General features: G+C 44.1%; 1 protein-coding gene across 1 annotated transcript in view; it reads left to right on the top strand.

Annotated features, from left to right (window-relative positions):
* The window catches only part of SPOCK1 (SPARC (osteonectin), cwcv and kazal like domains proteoglycan 1), a 319,830-nt gene extending 294,185 nt beyond the window's left edge, over positions 1 to 25,645 (top strand). The window contains exons 6-10 of the mRNA XM_026063359.1: positions 11,050 to 11,166; positions 17,446 to 17,667; positions 19,032 to 19,094; positions 24,266 to 24,403; positions 25,455 to 25,645. Of these exons, the coding sequence (XP_025919144.1) occupies positions 11,050 to 11,166; positions 17,446 to 17,667; positions 19,032 to 19,094; positions 24,266 to 24,403; positions 25,455 to 25,645 (731 nt within the window). The remainder of the gene's footprint in view (positions 1 to 11,049; positions 11,167 to 17,445; positions 17,668 to 19,031; positions 19,095 to 24,265; positions 24,404 to 25,454) is intronic.
* Positions 25,646 to 26,573: the final 928 nt, after the last annotated feature.

Genomic DNA, 26,573 nt, shown 5'->3' on the forward strand with positions numbered 1-26,573 from the left:
GGCGCCAGAGCTTGCTGAAAGTTCAGCTGCGCTGCCAGCATAAATCCAGTCCATTTCCCGCACGCTGGGTTTTGAAAGGGGGAGGAAGTTCTCCCTCATTTTGCAACCCGAGGGCTGCAGCTGAGGCCCCGTCTCTAGTGGTGCTTCTGCAGTCCCTGTTCCTTCCTCCTTGGGAAGCAGTTGTCCGACCAGGACCCCAAACCCCTACTTGCCACGCATCTCCTTCACCCTCAAGGTCACCCATAGTGAGGATTATGGTTTTCAGTGCCCTGGTTAATCTAATGCCTTTGAGCACGTACGAACCAACCCAGACAAATGTGTTTGCTCTTATATCAACTGAGGTTCACTCTTGTGAAGTTAATAGTACTTCGCTGGTGTAAAACTGGTACTTATTAAATGATACCCAGTCTTAAACTCATTCCGTTTTGATTCTCAAAATATCTTGTATTTGCTTGCTAAAATTACTCCTTCACTTGATTGTTACAGGTTGCCTTGAACACTGGTTACTGCTACATAGTTCCTGGGTGGATTTATGCGTTTCTTGGTTTTGCAAGGTGCATTTGTGCAGAGAGAGTCTGCTTTCCTTCCTGGGGATCTTTGCAGTCCACTGGGAAGCTATGTTGTCTCATTTGCACTTTCTTGTTGGATTTCAATTAGTTTTCCCAACAATTTGCTGGAAGAACTCCTGTGAGACATCTTCAAATGCTCCTAGCCTCATGCTGTCCGACAACTCCTTATTTTCTCTTCTGGGGTTGTCTGTTTTCTCATTTAGAATAATTCACCACATGACAACATTTTACATTAATGAAGCTCTGGTGGTATCAGATGTGATAGCATTCAGTAGGGAACATAAGACAATAAATACAGGGATACCCACAGTATAAAATAAAAATCAGCTGATGTGCAAGGAAAGTTAATGAGGGGGGAAAATAGTTTCTGCTAGCGTATGCTGACTCATGAGTATCTCTCGCTCCATCCTGCTTCGGCATGGACAAATTGGATTTATCTATCACTTTGCAAGGGTCCCTGAGGAAGCAGGTAGAGATGGTGGACTCCAGGAAAACTGAAGTGAATCTCCTCAATTGCTTCTCATGCTGCTGTGTATGATGGAGCACCAGCCAGGTCCACCTGGCAAAAATGTGTCCTTCTCATAAATTCTTGGGTCCAACTTGCAGCTTTCAGGCAGTATGCTAAGTGATGGCAGGGGCTCTGAGAAGGATCTAGGGTAGCTTTTTCTATGGCAAAGCAGATCAGTTAAGGAGTAGTCAGTGTGTTCACTAGCTCTCCAAAAAGGCCGCGTGGCAGGATACGCACAGGCTACAAAAAAGAGAGCTTCTCTGGCATTTCCGTGCTTTGTTCGTAGAAACAGTATTCTGCACATAGTCTCTTCAAATAGCAGAAGTGATCATTACCATAAGGATGGGTAGCCCAAACCTTTATCTCCAGAACAGGCATCTTCCAGTCCAGCACAAGCTGGCATTCAGATCTTGCTGGCCACAAAGAGAATACCTTTTCTTACTAAAGCAAACAAAAATAGCAATTGTTAGCACATATCCAGTGATAATCCTAATTCAGATGGTCATATGTTCCTTCCTGCCATCAGTACGCGTTCCCTAGTGGAAACTCACCCGGAGCTAATTGGACTGGAAGGCAGAGTGGATAGGGACAGGCCATGAGGAGATGAATCCTGCAGTCCAGCTCCTTTTGCGAAAAGAAACTGCCATACTGTGAATATTTTTTTTCTCTGCTTTTAAGGACTACTAGGGGACAAGCTCATTGCTCTCTGCTTTATGCTTGCCCCGCTTAAAACATATGTCTTAGGAAAATGGTTTGCATGCTGGAGTCAGGTGGAGATGAGGGTTACTGAGTTGCAGCATAAGCTAAGAAGCCAAATAATTGCAAACAAAACCAAAGATTGCTTCAAAATTTAATGTTAGTGTTTTTTGAACTTGTTCTTTTTCAAAAACTCATGTTTTCCATTTCACTTTTAATTTCTTCTCTTCCTTAGTCTTCACATTTCAGTCGGTTTCAGCTGTAGCTGTTGTCCAGCCATCTCCTGCCACCCGTCTCTTTCCCCCTTAGAAACCTTCAAAGACTGAGTTATACTTCTAGAGCTGGAAGTAGAAGTTATGCTGAGTTGTTTGAATGGTTTCAAAATGAGGCGAGTAATCCACTGGAAAAACACTATAAGTGAAGTAAATCTAATTATATACATGGCATAAAACAAATAGCTTCCACTAAAATGCACAATTTCTGTTCTTTAACAGGAAAGTTAATATTTTAGTATTTAGTTAGGTATTCACTAAGGAAATCCATGAAAATCATAGTCTTCATTTTATTTCCCAAATTTCCCATGGGCAGAAAATAAAAGAAGCAAATTATGAGAACATTCACTTTTTGTGAAACAAAAATAAAAAAAAAATAACCATCTGGGAACCCATTAATTTTGGATTTGAACAAACTTACAAAGATGGAGTAGTATCAGAAGAACAGACGTGTAAGAGAAGCAATTTTATCCTATGAACCACTTAAGAATTCATGCATTTTAAAGGAATAGTATCAAGCAATAATGAATATCACTGTTTACCGTGATACTTTACAAAAATGGACTGCTGATACTTTGTTGGGTTTTTTTTTACTGAAGTGTTGCATGCGCTTCGGCTCTAACATGGGCATTCTGTTTTTTCTTTTTTCTCTATATATAATCTTTTAATTTATGTTCTTGGCTGTTACCTTCCTGCTCAGACTGAACATAAATGGATGTGACCATTTCTCCTCAAATACTGTCAAATCACTAATTTCACTACCTGAGTTCTGCTCTCTCGAGCTCAAGGCCGTTTTCATCACGGAAACGAGCAGCTGCCCTTATCATCAACAGCTCAAGCTATTTCCAACCATTGTAATTCAGAACATTTTTACAGAAGATCAGAATCTAAAATTTCTCCCTGTTCAGCTCAGGAAAGTGGAGCAGAACAAGCTCCTGGATGTGGACAGCGTTGGCAGGTCGGCGTCACTCTTTTGGCTGTGCTTTTGGAAACGCTTCCACACAAAACTCAAGACGTAGGCAGTGTGACAGCAGATACTGTTTGCATAAAAGACCCAGCCCTCAATTATCTCGTTTTAACCCCAGTCAACCACATTTCCACTCGTAATTATTAATCTGGCTTTGCTTGTTTATTATTTCAAATGCCTGAGAGCATGGTATCTGCTAAGGACTTAGCAGTACAGTCAGGTATCTGTGAAAACCTCCCACTGACTGTCAGCTGGGAGAGAACAACACTGCTTTAAAATCAAACCAACCATCCGTTTTTGTCCCTTGCAAAGACCAACCCAGGCTGAACTTCCCAGGCCAGGAGTAAAGGTAGTAGAGTGGCTTCGCTAGGCTCGGTGCCACCAACATTGGGTGCAGGTGTGTGTCTTCTCATGGCAATGACGTGTGGTGAGAACAGCTCCACTAAGGGGGAGGAAGGAAGGGAGATGAGGTCTCTGCAAAGATTTGGTTTCATCCAGAGACTCTTTTTCTCGCGCATAGTCCATTCAGTTTGGCTTGTTTGTTTGTTTGTTGTCTTGTTTTTTACTGGATATGATAGTGTCTATTGCTCGTTTCAAGTGGCATGGTAGAGTCGGAATGAAAACATCAGGGTGAGGCGGTAAGTGAATTTTGGGAGGATAGGAGCCATGCAGGGAGGTGGCATTTTCATGATTAATACCACACGTGGCCGAAATCTGATGAGGGAGGCTGCTCCCCCAAGTATTCCTGTCCAGTTCTCGCGGACCTCCAGCATCTTCATAGTTTGGAGGCATTTCAAATAAACATCCAGACTTGTTATGTGCCTAGCAAAGATGAACTTCCCAGGGTTTTCACAATTAACACAAGCACAAAAGGATCTAGCATTAAGTACTGTAAAAGCGGATGAATGCTTTGCCTACAGCTCCAAAAAATGTAGCTCTCAATCTTTGTATATACAGTTCTCTCTGTGTTTCGTGCCTTAAAGGTACCATTTTAAGGGAAGCTTCGGATCAAAGCCTGTTTCTTCCTCACCATAACTCAGCTGCTCCTGTAATCATCTCGGAGTCTGAACTAGAGGCTCTTGCCATCTGCCGCTTTGCTTATGAGACTGGGCAAAGTCATGGCAGGAGGATCCAAGGTGGCTATCAGCATAGGTGCCATCCTGGCAGAGGAACAGCCGCTGGATGCCAGGAGCGGGGCACAGCAAATAGCTGCATAGACAATCCGTTCCCTTCTTCTTCGTAAAAATTATTGTCCTCATGCTTCATTTTTTAGTTATAAGAAGTTGCCTGAGGCCTCAAAGAAATGAACAAATTAACGTTACCCTTTCCAATGAAAAACGGTGAAGTATTCGTGAAGGCAAGTGTCGCCGCATCAAAATATCGCAGCTAAACCCCTCGGAGTTGTCCACAAGTGGCTCGTATGCACGTGTGTGCTTGCAGGAGGTGGAGCGCTGGCGCAGCGCTGTATTTCTCTTCATGCTTACTTTCGAATCGGTTCCTGCAGCAGCAGCCTCTAGAATGCGCTCGGTATTTTGCATTTCTGAGAGCAGACCTGCTCTCTAAAGCATGAAAGCTGATAGAATTTTTTTTTTTTTTTACTTTAGTTTTAAAGCCTGTTGTGATAATGCACACACGTACAGATGCAATTATACCTTCCCTAGAAGAGAGAAAATGTAGTGACGTTTGTCAGAGAAAGCGTGATTACAATAGCACATTTTCTTCTTATAAGAAGACGAAGAATATAAAAATTACTATTTAGTACGAAAGATAAGCATTATCTTTTGTCAATTTCCACACTATGATAAGCTCGTATTAAATTTTTTAAACAATGTATTATTACAATGTTTTTAAATATTTGCATTTTACCAATTTGCATGTATTACTTTGCCCCTGATTGTCATTTTAGTTATTCTTCAAGCATACCAAAAAGAGACTTTTCTTTTTTTTTTCTTTTTTTTTTTTGCTTTTGAATTGTTGAAACTATGTATGTCCTATTTCTAACTGGAGGAAGATAATATCAATATTGGCCAGTGTCCTGTAGGTTGCTGCTGTGTCATATTTTAATGACAACTAAATGGACTTGTCCTCCAGGCTTACAGGGCACATGACTGAACTGCTTGTTGCAACTGATATGTCTTGCAAATGCAGCTCCTTTTTTGCTGCTTGTGAGCCAAGCAGGAATCCAGGCTAGTTTCCGTCAACGCACCCGCTCCCTCTGGCCGCGTGGGAACGCCAAGGCTGACGTTTCTGACCAGGGGTTCAGAGGGCTTCTCTTGCAATATTTTCCATTTCCTATCCATAGTACTTGGCTGCCCACCTAGATCAGAAGACATTGGTGCTGCTCCGTGGCAGGATGTTTGCATCTTTTTCAGCGGGACACTCAAAATCAGTGCTGTGTTTTGGGATAAGTAATTGCTTTCAGAAATAGGCTGCATTCCCACTGCTGCTGATTATAGCCTCCATCACGGTGTCTTTAACACCCGATCTGCCCAGTCTAATATTTGACTGATGCAGTTCCTCCATTGCATCATGTCCTATGCGGCACATGGGAGCTTTTAGGGATACTGTATATATTTTCATGAGTTTGAAACCACAGAGAGATCTCACTTCAGGTGCAAGGCCTTCAGACTCACTTTGCCTAGCCCTCTGCCAAAAGATGACCATTGCTTTCACTTCATCTAGACCTTTTTAGTTTTAGATTTTGCTGACATGAGGTATAATTGATGCTAAGAATACTTCATTGTGGGACAGAAAAAGTGAAAGCTGATGTTTAGATCATACGTACAGAATACAGAAAAGTGAATTGCACTGTAAAGATTACCTTGGTTTCTGTTTTGTACTTTCCATAATTGTTTTTACTACAAAGTATCCTCTGCGGGTGCCTGTGTACACGTGTATCCCTAAGGAGTTTCCAGCTGAATTGTGTCAGGACAGGCTTCCTTTGTATGGAACGAGCACTAACCTCGCAGTAGCTGAATATACGTTTTTTAAAGCTTTGCTATTTTATTTTGCATTTCCCTGCATTTGCTGTTCCCTTTCCCCTACAGCGCAGAGGCAGCTGAAGCTAGCCTGGCTCTCAGCGACTGTTCCCATGCTCCTCACTCTGTACCTAAGAGACTCATTTAGTGTTGTAAAACAATAATGTGAATCCAGATGACCAGTCTCTCCACATGTAATTGGTAAAAATACATTGCTGTTTGCAAGAATGATGGTAATAACAACAGTAGTAATGATAATGCAACAAATACATGCTGAATAGATGGGTGATAATAAAGAAGTCAAATGATAAAAAGCAGGTTACACACACGTTCCTGCGTCTGATTGCACAATTTGCTTACTGGGAAATACACCACTGAATGTGTCCCTGCAACCCTTGCCTGGACAACACAGACCACTTGCTCGTCATGTAGTACCAGAACGTTACGTCAGCAAGATAGACGTTAAAGCAGTGATGTACTTCCTTAGTACTAAGGTTTGTTTAGAGTTAACCGCAGTACGAATTATAAGCCTTGTTTTGTTAGTGGTAGATTTTGCAATATTGTTTTGCTAGGCTGGAGTAAAACTGGGTTGTGAGAAAGCATTCCATATTGATTTATTCTTCTACAGCTGAGTTCAGTTTTAATGTTGACTTCTGGCACTAGGCACTTTTGAAAGTCTCTCTCTTAAAGAATGAAATTAAACATTATACTGTGAATTTTCACCACCAATGTTTATAGATGAGTATCTGCAGAGTTGAAAAACTCCGTAATGGAAGCATGACCTATAAAAACGTGAGCCTTTGCAGCATGCTAATGGCTTTCCATTAGGTCAGATTAATGTTGTCTGTTGGGTGAAAATAGGTATTTAGCAGCATCGCTTTCAGTTTATTAGGAATAAATAACTGCTGGACCAATCGCTTTACCCTTGGGAATAAATTGTCACTTTCGGTGCTTGCTGTTAAATCATTTCTGCAGGACAGCTGTAGCATCTGCAGCTTCTGATCTGGGGATGGTGGTTGGATCTGGGAGCAAATATATCCTCCTCCTTCATATATCCTGCTCCTGTATTTTTCCCTTTTTAAAATGTGCAGGAAACAAATTGAAGCCAAATCCTCTCTTCTTGAAGAAAATATACACCACAGTGAAAAATGCCTACTTGCGTATGTTTGCACGAGTGTCCTTCTCCAGCAGGAGCTCCTAGAGTGGGTGGTGACAGTTGACTGGAGAGATTACAGTTGCTAGAGCAGGGTGATGGAGAGGTCCCTCCCTTGGGGTTTCTCTTCATCCCAGTTTTTCTTAATCAGTGCTTCAAGTCATGTCACTACCCATATGGTTTGCAACCTACGTATTCTCTCCTTATAGATCTTCAAATAGCAAGAGGCCCATTATCCCATCTATTCCTCCTACGACCCTATTCTTCTCATCCGAGAGCTGTTACTTGAAACTTGTGTTAATGCTAAAAAGGCACATTTGCACTGCATTTTTCATGCAGAAGGTTCTTAAAATGCCGTACAACTTAAACTGATGCAAATTTATATATGAGGATCTGAGATGTAGGACTCCTCAGAGTATCCTTCCTAACTGTTTGATACGTAACTAGTGGGCTGTACGACCAGAAATAAATCATTAAATGCTGTGATTCCCGGATACCCAGCCGGAGGCTGGACCTGACTCTGTGTGTGTTAAACACGTGCCCTCAATCTCGAGCCACTTTGAAGTGCCTCGAATAACGTGTCCCTAAACAAACCACTTGAGAATGATTAGAGACTTTGGAAAGTGTTGATATAGGCTCCTATACCAACAAATAAAATGCAGTTCCATTAGGTAGGAAGACAGACTCTTTTCAGCCATGCACAGTAGTGTCGAAATAGAATTTCAAACAAGAAATGGAAAGTAATACTTCCTCCACTTTAATGTTCAGGAGAAAGCAAGACCGAGGGAATTAAATTACTTGAATCGGAATTTAATCAGAACCACGCGTTACATTTTTGTAGTCTTGGGAAGAAATTTATTATTCACCACATATTAAAAGAACAATAGGTTCTTGTTTTACTTGTAAAACAGCAGAAACTCGTCTGAAGGAAGATCACAGTCCTAAGCGAGAACCCTGACAGAGCATCTGCTGCTGGATCACCCTTAAGCAACACGCTCAAGAAATATCTCAGTTATTTGCAAAAAAACTTCCAGCGTGCAAACAACGCCTGCGCTGGGGCTTCCTGTCAAGTCATGCTGACACTGAATTCCGGGAGAAAGCTGCAAGGTTCGGTGCATTTTGCAGGCTTGTCGGTGAAAGCAAAGCACGGTCCGTGCTGGCGCTGCGAGCTTGCCAGCTTAAACAGCATCCGCAGCCCCTCGGACTTACCGTAGCTTTCTGTGGCGCCTAAGGTTGTCTCCGTACATGCAAGTACCTGCGTCTGAATAAGGAAAATAGCCCCACAGCGTGTTTTCTTTGATTTCCCCCCCCCCCCGTAATGAATTAACATCCTGAATTACTGAAGTTCCTGAATTAAAGTGCGTGAAGCTCACTACAGCGGTAGGAAAGGCCGTGAGGATGTCGGGAAGAGGTGGTCGTCGTACCGATTTTCAGCCTTGGCTTCCTAAAGGCGTCCTGTGCCAGAACACCTATTTCCTAAATTTCCGTTTTGCACAGCAAAACGACTTGCCTCCTTCCTTAGCCTTTTGAACCCGCGTGTTTTCTCCCGGCTGATGCAATCAGTAGTCAAAGCAGGGTTTATATGTGCATTTTTGACTGGAGACGTGTTTGTGAAGTACTCTGAGCATAGGGATAACCTGTCATGTACGAGGAGCTGGCTAAGCAACACTTACTTGGCATGCACTGTTTCTCCTTTTTCCTTTCCAAAAGTGACTTTCAAAGGTCGAGACAGGTACTTGTCAGAAGGAAAGGAAAAATGCTGTCTGCTTTTAATTTTGAAAGATGATATAATCACAGGTAATTTCTTCCCCAGAAAATACTAGCGAAGATTAAAAAGGAGACGGTTGTGGTCGCTCCTGTTCCTGTCAAAGCCTAATAATGTTTAGACAAAACTGGTGTCTGATGGCAGTTTAAGGGGGGAGTTGCGTCTCCCATCCCGTGCAGAAGCATCATCTCCCTCACTTACAGCCTATATTTAGGTACCCAACTCCTGTTGAAATTCATGTGTGATAGAAACCTCATTATCTTTCTGAATCTGCCCTAAATTCACAAAATATCGTATCCTTCACGCCTGCCTCGAGCTAACTGGTGCCTGAATGCTTATTACCTGCAAAATTAGTTTTCTTCCTACCCTCTCACCCCTTCAGGCAGCGTCTCCTGCTTGGGGTTCATTAGCGCCGGGATGGTTGGGCTCATGCCGGTGTTGCTGGTGTTGTGATTCCTCCCTGGCGGAGGACCTCAGCCGGGAGGGACGGGCTGGGGGTGACATGGCATGACAAGTCCCTTATGGGAAGGATGGCATGGAGGCCTCAAAAATCTTACCCCTCTACGCTTTTTGTCTTAAGCTGCAAAGAGAAAATAGTATACAGTATATTATAAATATATAATACTTAAAACAATGTATTAATTTATAAATCTGTTTATAAAGAGTATATATTATTTATAAATACACTTATTGTATTTTATTACATAGAATGGAAGTCTGAGTTTAAAAAAAAAGATAAAATAAAAGCCTTTTCAGTAATGTAAGCCACATTAGAGTTAATATGGCATTGTCTTCCTTTTTTTTTACATTAATTGTGGGTTTTTTTCCAAAACTCACATCTTTAAGACCTGACTTTTCCTTACCTGGACTCAGCCTTAGTGGGACAGTGATTTTCATATGTTTATTTTTAATAGGAAAATCTATCAAACTCTCTTAGCATTACAGCAGAATGGGAAAATCTCTCCCTATCTTTTTCTCCCCCAACCCCAAATATGCTAAAAGACTTTCCACTTAGAAAACCCTGTAGCACCTTATTTTTAACGTCAGCATTATTTCTGACCGAAAAAACCTGGAAACCTAGCAGTACTCGCCACAGCTAGGAAGCAGCAACAAGTTCACCGCAGTCGTCGGAGCAGCGAGTTAAACCTGGGAAGACGAGCGGTGGGACCTGATCTTCAATAAGTTGGTGGGAGGAATATTATAATGTGCAGTGAATTGGAGAAGACTTATTGTGCCTTACCCTGTGAAGGATGTCTGCTTCTATTGCATAAAATCTTGCTTTGTATTCCTAGAAACGGCATTTAAAATGTAGAGCGAGTACACGGCAGGAATAATAAAATGGTCTGAGCATGGTAATTTCAAGCAGTAACCAATATAGAAACAAGAAGACTTTCTTCTGACAGAAACCATTGACTAATGTAGCTTTTTTACTTAAAAATATTTGCTTTAGCTGGACATTAACCTCTTGGCAGAGATTTCTGGAAAAATTAGGTATTTGGCAGTAAAAATTCATAAAGAACGGAAGCAGGGAACGCTTTTACCTAGCTAACAAGAAAGAGCTGACAACCTTCGGAAGTGGCAAGTCTCGTTTGCAGCAGAACTAGAGCAACATGACAGTTCTTTTGTATGTATGTAAAGAAATATAGATAGATCGATAGGTACATATAGCTATATATATATTTCCTATTACTGTGATAATAACCCAAATGTGCATTATAAATTATTCCTAGTACTGTGTTCAAGTAGTATGTCTAGACAAATCTTTCCTCCCCACTCCCATCTATTTGACTGGGATATTTATCTGAAATCCTAAAAGGTGAGAGCAGTTAAGCTGAGCGGTCACGTAGCTCCACCCGAGGACCTGCAGACGGGCGTGAGAGTCATTTCTTCCATCACACGTCGTGTCTTCCATCACACGTCATGTCAGCTGCTAAGGAGATACTTGGGTACAACTTAAATTCATTATGACTTACATTTTCTTTCTAACTTGCACACTTTTCCCTAACCTTCTCTTTTACTTTGAAGCTCTTAATAGCAAGGACTTTGCAACTATGAATAAATAAGATTTTTCTAACAGAGTATTTGGGGAAAGTGTTTTGCTGACGCTCTTGACTGAGGGGGTTTCTGCGTTCTCTCCCCAGCTTGCACAGACAAGGAGTTGAGGAGTCTCGCCTCGCGACTAAAAGACTGGTTCGGCGCTCTGCACGAGGACGCAAACCGCGTCATCAAACCCACCAGCTCGGAGACAGCGCAAGGCAGTAAGCAGACGCCTTCCGGACTGCGTGTCGGGCTTTGCGGAGCGTGGGAGCGTGCGGCTGAGCTCAGCTCTTCACGCTGCCAGGTTGCGGGCGTCTGCAAGCGTGCGGTTACGCAGGGGACCGGAGCCTGCGAATAGCTCCCCCGGTTTGCAGAGGAGCTGCAGTCCCTGTGCTCTCTCCGGCTCAAGCTGCTTTAAAACCAGCAGCGCGAGGCAGTGAGACCTTTACAGGTTAGGCAGGCAAATAGTTCAGTCTGAAGGCCATGGAGGCCACATCTAGACTTGTAAATAAAACCGCTCAGGGACTTTTCTCAAGCCCTGAGGTTAAGTGGCATGACACAGTTCACGTCCGTACAGCTAAACTCCGTGACCAGGGTCCAAACCAGGGTGGCTGCGTCCAGATCATCTATCGGGGATGGACCATGGCCCAGGCTCACCCCCAGCCTGTGCCCCCTGCCTGCCCCAGGGTAAGTGGCATGAGCCACGACCGGGGCATGCAGGCACAGAGGAAATTATGCCAACGCTGAAAAAGACTCACTTACACTTTATTTTGCGATTTCCAGCTAACAAGTTATATAAGAGAAAGAATACTGAAAATATCCACGCCACGGCCACAGAGCTGGAGTGGTTAAATGGTGCGGAAAGCTGGAATTGCATGCACAGAGAAAAGGCGCGCTTATCTGTTGTGTCCCAGGTGTTTAATAATACCTTCTTAGCTTCCATTGATGCTTTAAAAAAAAAAAAGAAGAAGAAAATGAATAGTTTAGAGGACATTTACTCTCTGTGGATTGAACCAATATGACTGATTTTGGTGTCATTTACCCACCAAGGAGGGGAAGGACTCAGATAACAGCGCCAAAGGAGGTTATGCTCATCAGAGAGCAGATGCAAACTTATTTTCCATAAGGACTCATTAATCCTCTTAAACACTGTGTCCCAGAATACATGGGCCTCTGCCTTGCAAAGCAGGATGCACGAGTTTTATCTAGGTGTGTGACTCGCCTCCACTTCACTGCCCTAATTCAAGCCTGGGTCCACACAACACTACGTTAAAGGCTTCAATCAGCTGCCCTCTTTTCCTTCTCTTTTGATGTCAGTGGCTAGTTTCTTTAGTCATTTAGTTACTTTCAGTAGTCATTTATTTTCAACAAAGTCTATATCTTTGAAGCAGTATGTCCTATTTTTCTCCTCTGAAAAGAATATGCTTATCATGCAAACGAAGCTGAACACTAAGTAGTGCAAAAAGGCAGCTGGGCTTACAGCTAATCAGGGCTTCAAGATGTGAATTCGTTTCAGGCCCCGTCATAGAAAACTCCAAGGGAGGAAACTTTGTCTGAAGTCCTTTGGGCCCACAGCCACATGTCAAGAAGGTGTTCCCTATGCAGATGACCTAGGGGCTTCACATGAAGAGCTTAGCCAAAGGCCAAAGACCAAACTGATTCCTCGAGGATTTTTTTTGTTGAAGCAATTTCAGTGAGAAAAACATTTCTGGTAATTCTGCCATGTTTGCTCTGATTCACAGAGGAGCTGTTATCTCTTTTTAGTTTAGTTTGATTCCTGGCAGCTTTTATATGAAAGGCTGCCTTGATGATCTTACACACTTGATCTCAACAATGTTCATTTTTGGACTGTTGACTTAGTTTGGCACATATTCTTGTCTTCTTATGTGTCAGTAAAAAAAAAAGAAACTTTATGAGTTAAGATGCTTAAATCTTTACTGAATGCCACAAAACTTGGGCTTGTTTTTCTTTTTAAGAGATTGCATCACTATTCATAAATTAATCTGCATGTGCCAAATTCTACAGCCCCGGTTCTCTCTGGTAGCGCTGGGAATACACATTGATTAAGGACAGCAGGATTTGGCTTCCTCTAACTTCAAACATTTGTAAGAATGAAAGACATCTTAAATGGGGCTCAAAATTCAAAGCAAAGTTCACAGATCCAAACTGAAAAAAATATTCGTGTGAATCCGGGCAAACAGGACACATGCAGCTCTGGAAGTATGCTCTGACGTACCCATTGCCCTTTTTTCATCGCTCTGCGTGTATTCCCCTCCTCACCAGGCTGATCTCTTCATTAAACTGAACTGGTTTGGTTATGCCTGTAGTGTCTTAAAAGGCATATGCATCCTCAAAGTAATCCATTTTGGGTATGCCCCTGTGGCAGTAAAAGGGACCAGATGGTGGGAAGTGATGACTAAGATGCCTCGGACACATCAGCTGTCTGGAGAAGGTGTTCCAGCAGAGATTTCTCTATGCTACATTAAATTTTCAAGATGCTACTGTGAGTGTAAATAAGTTTTTTGAATGTATTAAGTTCACCCCCATGTGAAGAAAAAAGTTTTGTTTGTTTTTTTTTTAACTCTTTTGAAAGAAAGGGATGAGGGCAAGTCGTTGGGGTTTCAGATCTCAGACCTGCGTTCAATGTGCTATCTGCTGGACCCTAATGAAGCACCATAGGCCAGGAACTCTGTCTTCCACAGCCTTTGGGCAAATGAAGCCACCTCAATAAATAATATTAACATGAGCAACTCAGGGACATGTTTGAAATAAGAAAATAATAACACTAATTAGATACTAAGGTCCGATTCAAATTGCTCCAGAGCCTGTCGATAATTCATGACGTTCCCGTGTTATATCTAGATAGTCTCTCTGGTTGGAGTGGGAGTTGTTTTTCTTTTACTAGCAATTTGTGCAATACAAAGGATCCTTTCTGCGGAACATTTCCTCTCCTCCTTCTTTTATTTCAAGTGATGGAGGAAATTAGGTTAATTATTCCCCTGTTAATTAAATTGTAGTATACTTTAATAAAATAAATCTGACTCATGTAAGTCAACTCTTGAAGGGAGAGAAATAATTTTATGTGCCAGAAGCTCTGTTTATTTTTAATTAGGAATTTCACTTAAAGATTTTTTTAATTTAATTTCCTTTTAATTCAGTGGAGGTGGAGCGTTTTAGGTATTAAGGGGTTATCGAGACTTTCACATGGAGGTCACTGGCTTGAATTCCTTCCCGGTGTGCGGCAAACGAGAGTTGTTAGGCCGCCGAGCAGCCGTCAGCTGGAAGGAGAAACGTGATGGTCTCAGGCCAGGTCCTTGCGAGCAGGTGTCCGACGCGGAGCAGCCGCCACCACGTTGTCACTAATTGGCGTCCTCGCTGGCAGTCTGTGCGGAGAGCCGCGAGCAGCCGGGATGCGAAGGCTGCTCCCCTCTCCCGCCGCTAACCGTGGCTGCTGCAGGGCTGAGCTGAGGCACGGAAAGACGCAGAAAAGATCTCGCTGAGGCTGCTGCTGCACCGGGTCCTCTGTGCTCCAAATCCAGCTCATTAACCCAAGAACGTTATTCATCGCAGAACTGCAGCACGCGCTGTATTTCATCCAGCGTATTGCACCATATGGGTGAGAAGATTTATCGGAAGACTGCGGGAAGGAGCCATTAATTCGTGCAGCGCTGCTTGGCCTCCCCTCGTGTGCCGTGAGCAAGGCAAACCCGACCCTGCTACGCCCAGCGTCGGCATCTGGCACGGTGATGCCGGGCTGACGTAGCGGCGGAGCGTTTCCCGCCGGCTGCCCGATCGCGTGCGGGAGCAGCGCCCGCCTTGCGCTCCGGGCGCTCGCCGCGCTGGGGTGCCGCAGAGACCCCGCTGCAGACGCAGCGTAGCAAAAGGCGATTTGCAGGCGGTAGCTCTCGCCAGGAGACGAGGGCAAGCGGAGGTAGATGCTGCTGTGCGCCTTCGCCCACGTGCCGAAGCGCAGTTAAAGTGTTGGCCTTTTCGCTGGCAGTAACGAGCTAGCTAAGGGCTTTCTGTCGCACCTATCTCTAATATTTAAGGCTTGCAGACCACGCGGTCTGATATGCAGCACTGCTTAATAGCACGGCCTCTTAATAAGCTCTTAATAATTGTTTATAGAAATTACAGTCAAAAACTCTTCAGCTAATGTAATTAAGTGTCTTCATTAGTGACCTTTCACGCCTGTGTCGTTCATACGAGCGCTGATGGTACACCACAGAGCAGCCTCCAAGCGCATCAGTGGCTCTCGGGTGACCTGCACAGACGGGTCGGCGCTGGAGGCGGGCTGCTGTCGTGTCCCGGGGTGCCATCATCCACGCGAGAACGCCCAGCAGGGAGGAAAGCAAGAGTCAAAACTAATCCGCACACGCTGTCTGGGGCAAGTTCTCGGTCGGATCTCTGCATCGACCCTCACTGGCTGGGAGGTGACCAGTGGACAGCCGAGGGGCTGAGCAACACGTGCTCTACAGAACTGGTTCCATGAGAGACCTTGCAGCAGGACATCCCGCAACGTGGCATGAGGACCATCCCCAGAAAGGACATCTGCCTTGTGGAGGGGACTCGGCCACAGCGGACACGCGCACAAGGCAGGACTCAGCACACCAGCTCTGCTCCTCTGCACGGCAGAAAGGCAAAGTCAAGGGCTCTTACATCTTTCCCTTGACAAGAGATCGCACAGTGACCAAATCCTGCTTGCCTTCTTCAGATGAATGAAATAATTGAAGTCGATAGTTCTAATTGCTTCAGCAAGGCGAGCAGGCTTCCTCCCTACATCTATTCCTACGGCCTTTTTCACTGTGCTCGAATTTGATTAGATAACATTAGAGGAGATAACAGAACACAAATGCGATAAAAAGTTCAGCGTGATCTCTCTCTTCTTGCCTGAGCTGCCTCTAGCCCTGAGGGAACGGTGTCACCCTCTTCCTTCCTTAGAGAGACGTGCGTTAGGACTGACATAAGCCTTCCCGGTAGTTAACCCTTCTCATCGTGCCGCCGTGTTCGCTGACAAGCCTCAGCTGCAGTGACAAATAAAAAGCACAGCTTCCAGCGTGAAGCGCTGCCCTCCCTTGGATTAATACTTAAAACAGCAGGTAGGCTGCAGAGCTTAGGCAAACTGTCAGCGGGACTCCGGCAACATCTCCGGTTTGGCTTGAACAAAGCAGCATCTGGAAATGGGACTTGACACTTCGAGCAAGTAAGGCTAAGCTTGACCTCTTTCCGTGAAAGCAGCAAAGAGAAAAAGCCCGTCAGTCTTCTCCAGGTCGCCCAGAGCAGGCTGAATAGCGCGCGGGCAGGTTTACTGCAGGCAGCCGAAGCAGCGCGAGCGCAGGTCGCCCAGGGCGCGGGGTTCAGGTGCCCTCCAGGCATGTAAATCCCTAACCAGGGGATTCATGTTTCTGAGTCCTCGTTGGAACCAGTATCCTTATTCTCAGATTTATTAGCTCTAGACTACAAATATACTTTCTTGCATCATAGATAATTTGGAAATTAGTCCGTGTTTGTACCAGGCTTTCAAAATACAGTGACTGTGTGGATTTATAATGCCCTGCCGTGTTTGTGAAAAAAGGCAATGGGACTCTCGGCAGAATACGGGGGCGTGCATTTCTCATGTACGGTGTGGGTCTCCATAGGCGTGACTTGCTCTTGCCATGGTACCACCGCCTGCTGCAGTCTTTCAAGGATTCGAGCTATTAAAATGAATGAGGATGATGGTTTCCAAAGTGCTGGAAGAGCAGATTCCTGTTTTGTCACAAAATCCTGGAGCAGACAAGAATGAGCAGTGCTGGTGTGGCCTAGGAGAGCAGGAGCTGCCTCTCGTTTGCATTTGCATCGGTCTGGACCTCCCAGCTGAGCGCTGTGACTCCTCGGAGTGGTGCAAGCAAAAGAGACGCTCCCTCACGTCCCCTCCTCGCTCCCCCAGTGAGTTTGCAGGCCAGAGCTCAGCGTTGGTTGTTCACCACCGGAGGCATGGCCTTGAGGAGGGAAAAGCCCAGATGAGAGATGGGAGGTGAGAGCATGCTAGGAAAGAATTTGGTCAGGGAACTAGAAACAGGGCCGGGAAACAGCATTTAAATTGCATTTTGCCTCAGCCTAGTTTGAAAACACAGTGGATGCAGCCTTTTCTCGTTGCATTTCAGTTTCTTGAAATAAAGCCAACCCACTTGGAACCGAGGATGGAAAAAATATATATATATATAAGTGACTGAGTTTTCTTTTGAGTACAAATAACTTTGAATTACAGTAATCAGCTCTGAACCTCAGCCCTCCCCCCCCCCCAGTTTGTAAAGAGCATAAGTAGTGTTGCAGTCTGTAGTCATGTTCGGGTTTTGAGCTTTATTCAGGCAGTTGTCTTAGAATTTGTTGTGCATGGGGCAGGTCAGGTCAATGTTCAGAGTCCAGCCGAAAAATGTCAGGAAGGCTGCAGTGTAGCGATGATGCCTGGGCAGTGCGTGCGGTGACTCACGCGGGGATATCTGCCCATCTTCTTCCAGGATTTGACACCAGCATACTGCCAATCTGTAAGGATTCCTTAGGCTGGATGTTCAACAAACTTGACATGAACTACGACCTGCTGCTGGATCCCTCGGAGATCAGTGCCATTTATCTTGATAAGTATGAGCCATGCGTCAAGCCTCTCTTCAACTCCTGCGACTCCTTCAAAGACGGAAAGCTTTCCAACAACGAGTGGTGCTACTGCTTTCAGAAGCCGGGCGGTGAGTTGTTCTGCTTCGCAGCGTCAAACTGATTCATGATGCGTTGGTGGGAATTGCTGAGGTTGCTGTAATTTTATAATATTCGTGTTTAATAATGTGTAAGCCAAATCAGCGTTTTAGGCTAAGTGGTTTTATATTATTGCTGTTGTTTGTTACCGGTGTTTATGCCAGACAGACATGCCTACCCTCACTGGAAGGATGACAATAGTCCTTTTAAATATAATTAAGGAGACACTTAACTGAACAAGGAGAAGACTTGAAGCAGCCAAACTGCAATGTATAGACCACTAAAAGAGATGGGCCTGGGCTGGTCAAAGTGCTGAGGACGCCCTGCAGGCAGTAGGGACCTTCAGCTCCTCCACCTGTGTGAAAGCAGTATAGCCATGCTCAAAGCTCCAGTTGGGTGCCTGCTGTTAGCCATGCCTCTGAAAATGCTGGCGTCCTGTACACATTGCTCGCCTTGCTTGTCTGCAAGGCTGATTCCAATGTTTGCCCAAACTAGTAACACTGGTTATAAGCTTGGAGCTTTGCTCCAAAAGCTCCAAAGCAGGAGCTTTGCTCCAAAAATTATCATCAGAAGTACTGGTCTCTCATGCACTGCACCTTCAAAATTATTGCTGGTTTAACATTAATGTTTCAAAATTTTAATAGTTCACATATTTCAGATTGGCATTTTCAAATGACCGTATTTTCCAGAGCATTGCATCTAGCTTGACAAGAGTTTCTGTCCATTTTGGTTTCTTTTTTCTACAGTTAGGTACATAATATTTGGGGGCTGAGGGGGTCAAAGAGAAGTTGTTTGGGTCTCCCTGTGTTTAAATTTTGATTACTTTGCTCTTAAGGACAGTTTGCTGATTGATAGCTGCATTAAAAAAACTCTTTTCTCCATCATTGGTATAAAAGGCCATTGTGTAACGATGTTTAATGTCACAGATGAACTATATTAATATCCCTCAATGGTTAAAACAAACAAAGCAATATAAAGTGCTGGTACGCACAATTTGGAAACAAGCTCTACCACTAATATGAAGCGTAAGAACTTGTTTTCTTATTAATGCAGGAATTAGTCTGTTAGCAAATCATAAATTACAGAGCTGGCATTATGTCAGCTCGGTGAAAAGAGAGGAGAAACTGTTTAACAATGAAAGCGGCCCCCAAACAGTATTTTCAGCTACAGTGTGTTGCAAATTTTTTTTTAATTAGTAGAGCTAATGACACAAATTTGTTTTGCAGTACAGTATCAGCATATGGGCCTGTTTCATTCCCAGGTGTACGGGCATCTACATTTCATGTCAATAGTGAAGCCAGTCATTAGAGTCTGTCCTGCACCATCTGGAAGCTGATTCTCATACTTTATATTTCAGGTCTTCCTTGCCAGAATGAAATGAATAGAATTCAAAAGCTAAGTAGAGGGAAGAGTCTGTTGGGTAAGTTTGATTACTTGCTGTTCATTTACTCAACTAATTAAAGCTTCTGTGATTATTGCAACTTTCTGTGCAGCAATAGTGTTTCAATTAGGGACTGATGTTTTGAGTGGGGAACGTGCACCGCAGAGTGTAGGCCTGGTGCTAGGAAATGAAACGGATGATGGGATAGCGACATACGGCACAGGTAGGAGCGGGTTCAGGGCTGATTTACAGCTCTCCAAAAATGTAACCCCTAGTCTGCACCGAGCTTAAAGCTGCCTTCATCACCTGGAAGGTCAACGCTAAGTACAAAGTCTGCTTGATGCTCAGACCTCCTATTTTTGACTGAAGGCAGCACAGTGCGTAGCCGATGAGTTCATGTCACCTTCCAGTTATGGTGCAATGCATGTATTCCTCGATGGTTCAGGTTTGTATAATCACCCTGAAGAAATTTTTCAGTATACTACTCTGGGTGTATGACACTCCGACCCGTGCCATGAGAACAGGGATTCACATCTCCTCATTTTCGGCATCTCTGCAGGATGCTCCTGAGCTGTGACAGTGCCTGCCCCTCTCTCCCTCGACTACTGAGCGCCTGACCTGATTCATCTCATAACGCACAGGATATCTAAAATTAGGTGGAATAATCCCCCATATGGCATTGTTCCATTTAATTGCTGAAAAATCAGGTTGTTAAACTGGGTTATTTTAATGTAACTAATTCTACACCCTAAAATCGCATCGTATTATGTACCTAGAGTTTCTGTGGTGTTACATTAGTGAAGTTTCTGTCCCAGTGTGTTTGTGTACATAGCACCAAATCACGCGAGGCATATCAGCGCACGTTAAAGTCTATTTGTTTATAGAAAGCGCTGAATCTAGCCCTTGAGGACCCCGGTGTACCGCAGAAGCGGCTGTCAGGCCCATCATCAGGAGCTCATCTTCAGTTCTCGCAGCGTCGTTAGCTGCCATGCAGAGCATGCACGCCACGGTCTCTGGCGAAATGCATCTCCGAGCTTCGTCTGCTTCTCAGGTTGCTCTCAGATTTTAGTCTGCTTATTCTGGACACCCATCAGCAGACCCTGCACACAGCTTCTGCAAAGCTCGTCTTTGCCGAACCCTGCCATTCCCAGAAGCCAGTGCTGTTTGGCCTCCAGGTTCAGGCTACCTTAGAAACTATCCCAACCTGGATTATTTTGTTTAAAATGAGAATAAGCATGCCCAGAGGTCACGGGGCGTGTGGTTTAGTTCTGTCAACCGTTCATAGGATGTTTGCGTAAAGGCTGAGATGTTTCAGCGCTGCCGCTCCTGCTGCTCGCGGCTGGGGAAGCGAAGGGAGGGCCGCTCGCTCGGCTGTGCATGTGCTACCTTCATAAGCAAGTCGTATTTGTGCTCAAACGTGTGTTGTTTCAGAAGAAGTCACTGTTTCCTCTATATCTCATGAGTTTCACATGATTTTCAAAGCCACCTAAAAGATGGAGAAGCCCAGTTCCTAGTAGCTAGCTCTGGCTATCCCATGTTTGTTTTATCCTCTGCTGTTATTTGCTGTATGCCATAAATGTCGTCTAGGTTGAAACATAAGTGCTTTTTTCTAGTGTGTGGGAAAAGTAATGACTCTATTGCAGGTAGTACAACGTGCAGACAGTTCTGCCACGTGGCACCGGGATCTGAGCGCAATAGCAGGACTAAAACGACAACATAAAAGCGGCAAAAATAGTCCCTTAGCACAAATAACTTCTAGTCAACTGTTTAAAAAAAAAAAAAAAAAGGATAAAACAGGCTAAGCTCAACAAATCAGTGTCTGGCAGAGGTTGTTCCACAAGCTAGAAAATAATACGGAGAGGAACTCTTTGTTTTACTCACTGACTTGAAAATCTGCCTGCGTAATGACACCTGTCTGTGAGATTTTAATCTGATTTCATTGCTACTTATACAGAGGAAAACAATGTCTTTTCACTGAGTTGCAAAATCATGCAAATGGAAAACAGACCGCACACATGACAAAAACACTGCTTGTAGCAACAAGAAAGATCGAAAAGAGATGAATATTTTCCGAGAAACTAGTCCTTAATTATTCTCTTTCCTTCTCCATCCCTGACATATAGAGCACAAAATTTACATCTGGACAGTACACATGAAGAAGATTTCTGTGAACTCAGATCCATTGATAAAAAATGAGGACTACTGATATTTTTTTCCTCTATATATTTTTCAAAACGCATGACAGTAGCAACAAAGTACTTCAAAGCCATTGCCATTAGATATGTTGAATTTGGAGACTTTCAAATAGAGTCTAGCATCCCAGGGGACTGAATTAAAAAGTAAACAGCACTATTCATCTCTTCCTACTAGATTTATCTAGAGTACAATTAACTGCAGCGAGTGTGCTTCTAGGACATACAACTGTGCAGCCTGATAATGCTTCTCCCCACATCACTACGGTAATAAATTTCCCCTCCCGTCACTATTTTCTTCTGTATCAGCCCTGTGAATTCAACTGGTATAGTAGCTAATAGGGGAAGCTGCAGTTAATCCTCTCCGGGTTTTACCTGTGCGCTTCGCAATCCTTAGCATATAATTATTCTCCCCATGTTTTCTGATAAAGGGTGGTGTTATATACGTAAGGAAACGATGCAAAAAAGAGATATGGACCTGGATCTTTACCGAAAATATAGGGTGTAGCAGTGCTGTTCCAGTTGACGTGGAATAATTAAATACTGCCCGGGACGGGGAGAGATGGGGAAGCCTGATGCGCTAGCCTGCAGCGTTTCAGTGGGCAACGACTACCAGCTCATAGCGCTAATGGAGGAGCTGGTGCAGCAGCAGTCCTCTCGACGGAAAGCACCGTCCATGCCGTAAGCTTTGGAAAGGAGACGCAAACCCCTTTCTTCTTCCAAGTTCTGCAGATGTTCTCCGATGCCACGCCAAATTGTGGCGTGAAATATTCCCACTCTATGGGGTGTCTGATTGCCACCGTCCAGATGCCAGAGCCTGGAGCCAGAGCTCGTTTCTCATGCACGCAGGGACTGATTTGTCTGGGACTTGAACCATCGCTCTGTGCAATACTGGCTCCTAGCGCTACTCCGGCCTCGCCAGCTTGTCACCGGCACCTGATACCGCAGCGAGGACACGCTGTGATCTCTACGCTGCGATGCCTGGCACAAACTGTGACATTAGTGTGCACAGCTAAGTATTTAAAGCTCCGGCGTTGCATGTGCATGTGTGAATTGGCACAAACCCCCCCTGCAGAAGGAACATGCCTTATACTCTACACTGTGACCCAAAGCCTGAATCCTTTCAAGCCAATGGAGATGCACTCGGTTGTGTGGGCAGCGAGCCTGCCCCATAATTTTTTTAAATCTATGGCTTTTACAGCCAGTGTGGAGCGTTTTAATACCCAGCATGAACCACAGTGAAGCTATGCGAAAAGGCCTGTTACAAAAAAAGGGAAAGGTTGCATTGCCCGAGGAAAAGAGAAAGGATGAGACAGTTTAAAATACAGAGGCCGGTCTCTGCCTGCCCCGGATTGCCACTTCGGTTCACTCCTTGGTGCTTGCTGGGAGCCTGGGAGCTGCTGGGTTGCTGCCGGGACTCGGCACAGCTGTGCTGAGCGGCACAGCTGGAAGTCGGCGCCTGAGCACCCTTCCCAAGGTTGTGCATAGCCTGATAAACATCTGGAGGGCTTCGCTGAGAGGAGGCGTGAGCATAAGTATGAGAAAAACCTTTCTCGGTCAATAACAAGAACCTGAACAGTGAGCATAAACCTGCAAAAACGGTAAAGCCGAGTAACTCCACATTTACATTTTTATTCAAACTATTTTTGATAAATAGTGAAAATGAGTCTTTAGTAGTCACAAACGTAAAGCGGCCTCGAAAGTTTATCAGATATACAAAGCTTTCTGCAGATATGCAAAGGTTTCTGTTCTGATCTTCCAGACTTACATTAGTGGCGTTTTAGCATTGGACAAGATCTGCAGCGGGATAAGATTGGAAACTCAAGGATTCATTTTATGTATATTGATAGAGAGAGAGAGAAATATAGGGAGAGATATAGCTAGAGAGACACATAAATGAGATTGACTGACTTCCATTTTTATGCCTATTATATAAGTAATTTCACGACATTCGGGCAGTGCTGTTTCATTCATTTTTTCTGTGAGAAAGGTGGTGAATATAGCCCCTTTGACACATGGACTCTCTGAAGAGATGCTATACACATGAAACTAGTTAAAATAAGTACTGCGTGACCAGTAAATCACTGGTATCTTTGACAAAGGAGAAAAATACTTTCTCAAAAATCATTTGAGACAAGAGATTTTGAGGCAAGGGTGAGTTTTTTGATTTTTTTTTTTGGTTGTTTTTTTTGCACCATGTTTCAAATTGAAGCAATTAGCAAAGAATGGAAGGTGACTGTACTGACCTTCCCCGGGAATAAAGCTAACTCATCTTGAAGGACAAGAGGATTTTTCATATTGAAGTACATTTGCCGTGTCTGCTGAAGATGGTGGGAGCAATAAAGCAGGTTTCTCCTGAGAGTTTGGCCGCCTGCAGAAGCCTGAACGATCCACACTCTGGACGGCCAAACAGGATTGGTTTTATTGTAAGACAAATCCTAGGACTTTAAATCTGAAGAGGTATTGACCTCAAATCCTGGTGTCTTTCACCAGAAAACTTACTCATTGGGTCTGTTTTACACACGGGAGCTTTTAGTAAGTCTGAAGCTGTACTTGAGCTTCGTCTGAATAGCAGATGGCAGATACCTTCCAGGGATAATTACAGTGTTGTTGAAAGACTTACGTGATAAACACTGAAGGAGTGCAAAGGGAAGTGAAATGCAGGATTGATGAAGTTCTGGAGAAGATTCCAGCTGGGAGGAAAACGTGTAAGAACAGGAGTTAAATCGGAAAGGGGTTTTGGAGTAATATTAATCATTGAGGGACAGGCTGAACCTATTCTTAGCACTATATGCCACCGCCCTCCATGTGCGGGGACCAGGCTGGCTGCAAAAGGATAACCACGTATAATTTCTGCTCCTTTTCAGGCCCCAGATAATCACATGTACTTGCTTGCTGCTTGGCCCCAGGACTTTGTAACGATCTGCACCTCAACGAGCAGCAGGTCCATAACGCCCTGTCTACTTGCGTGCTCCCGCGGAGGCACGGGTTACTGATCATACCTTGTGTTTTGTTCAGGTGCTTTCATTCCACGCTGCAATGAAGAAGGTTATTACAAAGCAACTCAGTGCCATGGCAGTACAGGGCAGTGCTGGTGCGTTGATAAGTACGGGAATGAGATAGCCGGCTCCAGAAAACAAGGGACGGTTAGTTGTGGTGAGTAATGATGTGCTTTCCTCAGATAGCAAAGGAATTAACACTGTTGTAAGCCCTGCCATTGCTGTAAGATCAAGCACGATAACAAAAAGTGACAACGGGGAAAACATAATTACCAGTGTTCAAAGTGCTCCTGCGTTTTCCTATTCATAATACAAATGGGGTCTTGATACACATGCTGTTCCTTTGGACTGTGGCTGTACAGCGGAATTAAATTGGCAATAACCACTGATAAGAAGATGGTTTTGCTACCAGCTTGGAAAATGTAGTAGTTGCTATTAAAATAAAGGATATGGGATTGTTATGCAGAGTTATTAAATATATTCTGTATATTCTGGAATACGCATTTACAGGGCCTTCATAAATATTGTCTCTTCCGACAAGGAAGGCTTAACTGTGTAAAATTTTATAAACTAACAACCAAGCCTGATGAAAATGCTGACAGTATGATATTATGTTTGTATGTACAATCACCACCTAGCGCTTATACCTAGACAAACGAGATTAAAGTGGTATTCCTTCAGCATGTTTTAGTGATAGTTGTGGATGCAGCTCTTCTTATTCCAGAAAGAGTAGGAGAAGCCGAGGTCTAGAAGGTCAGAGGTGCCCAGAATTGCATCGAAGGTGTTAGGCTCAATAGGTGCATTTGCAGGAGTGTGCTTTAAGCACTCAGATAAAATCAATCTGTGAAATATTTTTAGCCTAGTCTACTTAGTCATGATAGGCTGAAAGTATTTGCAAATGGGTAATCATTTTGTGGTCTGCACGCATGTGAACAGAGTTGGTACTCTCCTAAAAAAATCAGTTGAGTCTCTAGGAGGCAGGGGATGCATAGTTTCTTAGGCAATTAATTTTTTTATTGTAAAACAATATATATTTATCCCAGTTCAGGATGAAAATTGAAATTTGAAAGTTGTTTCATGAGCAGCGGAACCAATGAATGTAAAAAGTGCAAATGGCAGTAGCTTAAACTACAAGGGTAGTGATGAACTTTGATCAGAGGGGTTTGGTGTCACGTGGGAGAATGACCATTCCCTCTTACCTATTTCAGAAGAAGAGCAAGAAACCTCAGGGGATTTTGGCAGTGGTGGATCTGTTGTATTGTTGGATGATTTGGAAGAGGAACCTGAAGCAGCAAAAAAGGACAAAGAAGGGAAACTGAAGATTCATGTAAGAGCAGCTAATGAAGATGATGAAGATGAAGAAGATGATAAGGATGATGAAATTGGTTATATATGGTAGTGCCCACCATTCTGAGGACTCACGTTTTGCACAATATTGCAAGTCACATCATATCTCTGCAATTGTATCTGAGAGTACCTGGCACAAATATTCCCTCTCTACTCAGTTTGGTTTTGTATAGTGTATTTAATTTTGAAGACAGCTTTTTTTTCTTTTTTTTTTTTTCCAACCAGGACTGTTTGGAATACAGGTTTTGTTCAGTTGGTTTGGGGGATTTTTGCTCTATCCACAGGGGCAATGAGTTTTGTTTCAAAAACATTTCATGTCTCAATCCTCTCCTGCACAGCTCATACCCTGCAAAGGAAGAGTCACAGAAGGGCCTCAGCAAACCAGTAGGAGGCTTAGGAGCCCGTCCCATGTTATGAGCCTATGAAAACTTGTATCATAAATGCTTACCTGGATTATATCAGAAACAGTTCTTTTTCTTTCACGAAGAAGGAAAGCAGGTGCCTCGTTTCGTAGTCTGTATCTGTTACCTGTTAGTAAAGAGTGAGTCAGAAATTGAAACCTGAAGGGAGCCCGCTTATGGGCTTTTTTCCTTACATTTCCCAAAAATGAATCCAACAGGCTTAGTCCAGGCATCAGGGCAGGCGGCGGCAAGACTCCCGCTAGGTGCCAGAGTGCAGGGCACGCCGCCGGCGCTGCCTCGGTTCATTAAGCGTTAACGGGCTTGATCTGGAGAGCTTCTGAGAACCTGCAGCTGCCGCGGCTCCAGCCCCACAGCCAGGCAACACCATTCATCTGCCTTTCAAAGCGTTTGAGGGAAGAGTGGTTTGCAGATCTGTAACGGCACGGCCATCTCCGAGCTAGCTGTCCTGCAGCTCCTGTCTGAGCCCGTTTGCTCTACGAGTCGCACTGACGTGGTGCAGAGCTGCCCCTGCTTCCCGACTCCCACCCCGCCTGGCCCTCGGCCCTCCTTCAAAAGCTA

This window comes from Apteryx rowi, unplaced genomic scaffold (genome assembly GCF_003343035.1).
Source record: "Apteryx rowi isolate R43461 unplaced genomic scaffold, aptRow1 scaffold_2, whole genome shotgun sequence".
Classification (NCBI taxonomy): Eukaryota; Metazoa; Chordata; class Aves; order Apterygiformes; family Apterygidae; genus Apteryx; species Apteryx rowi.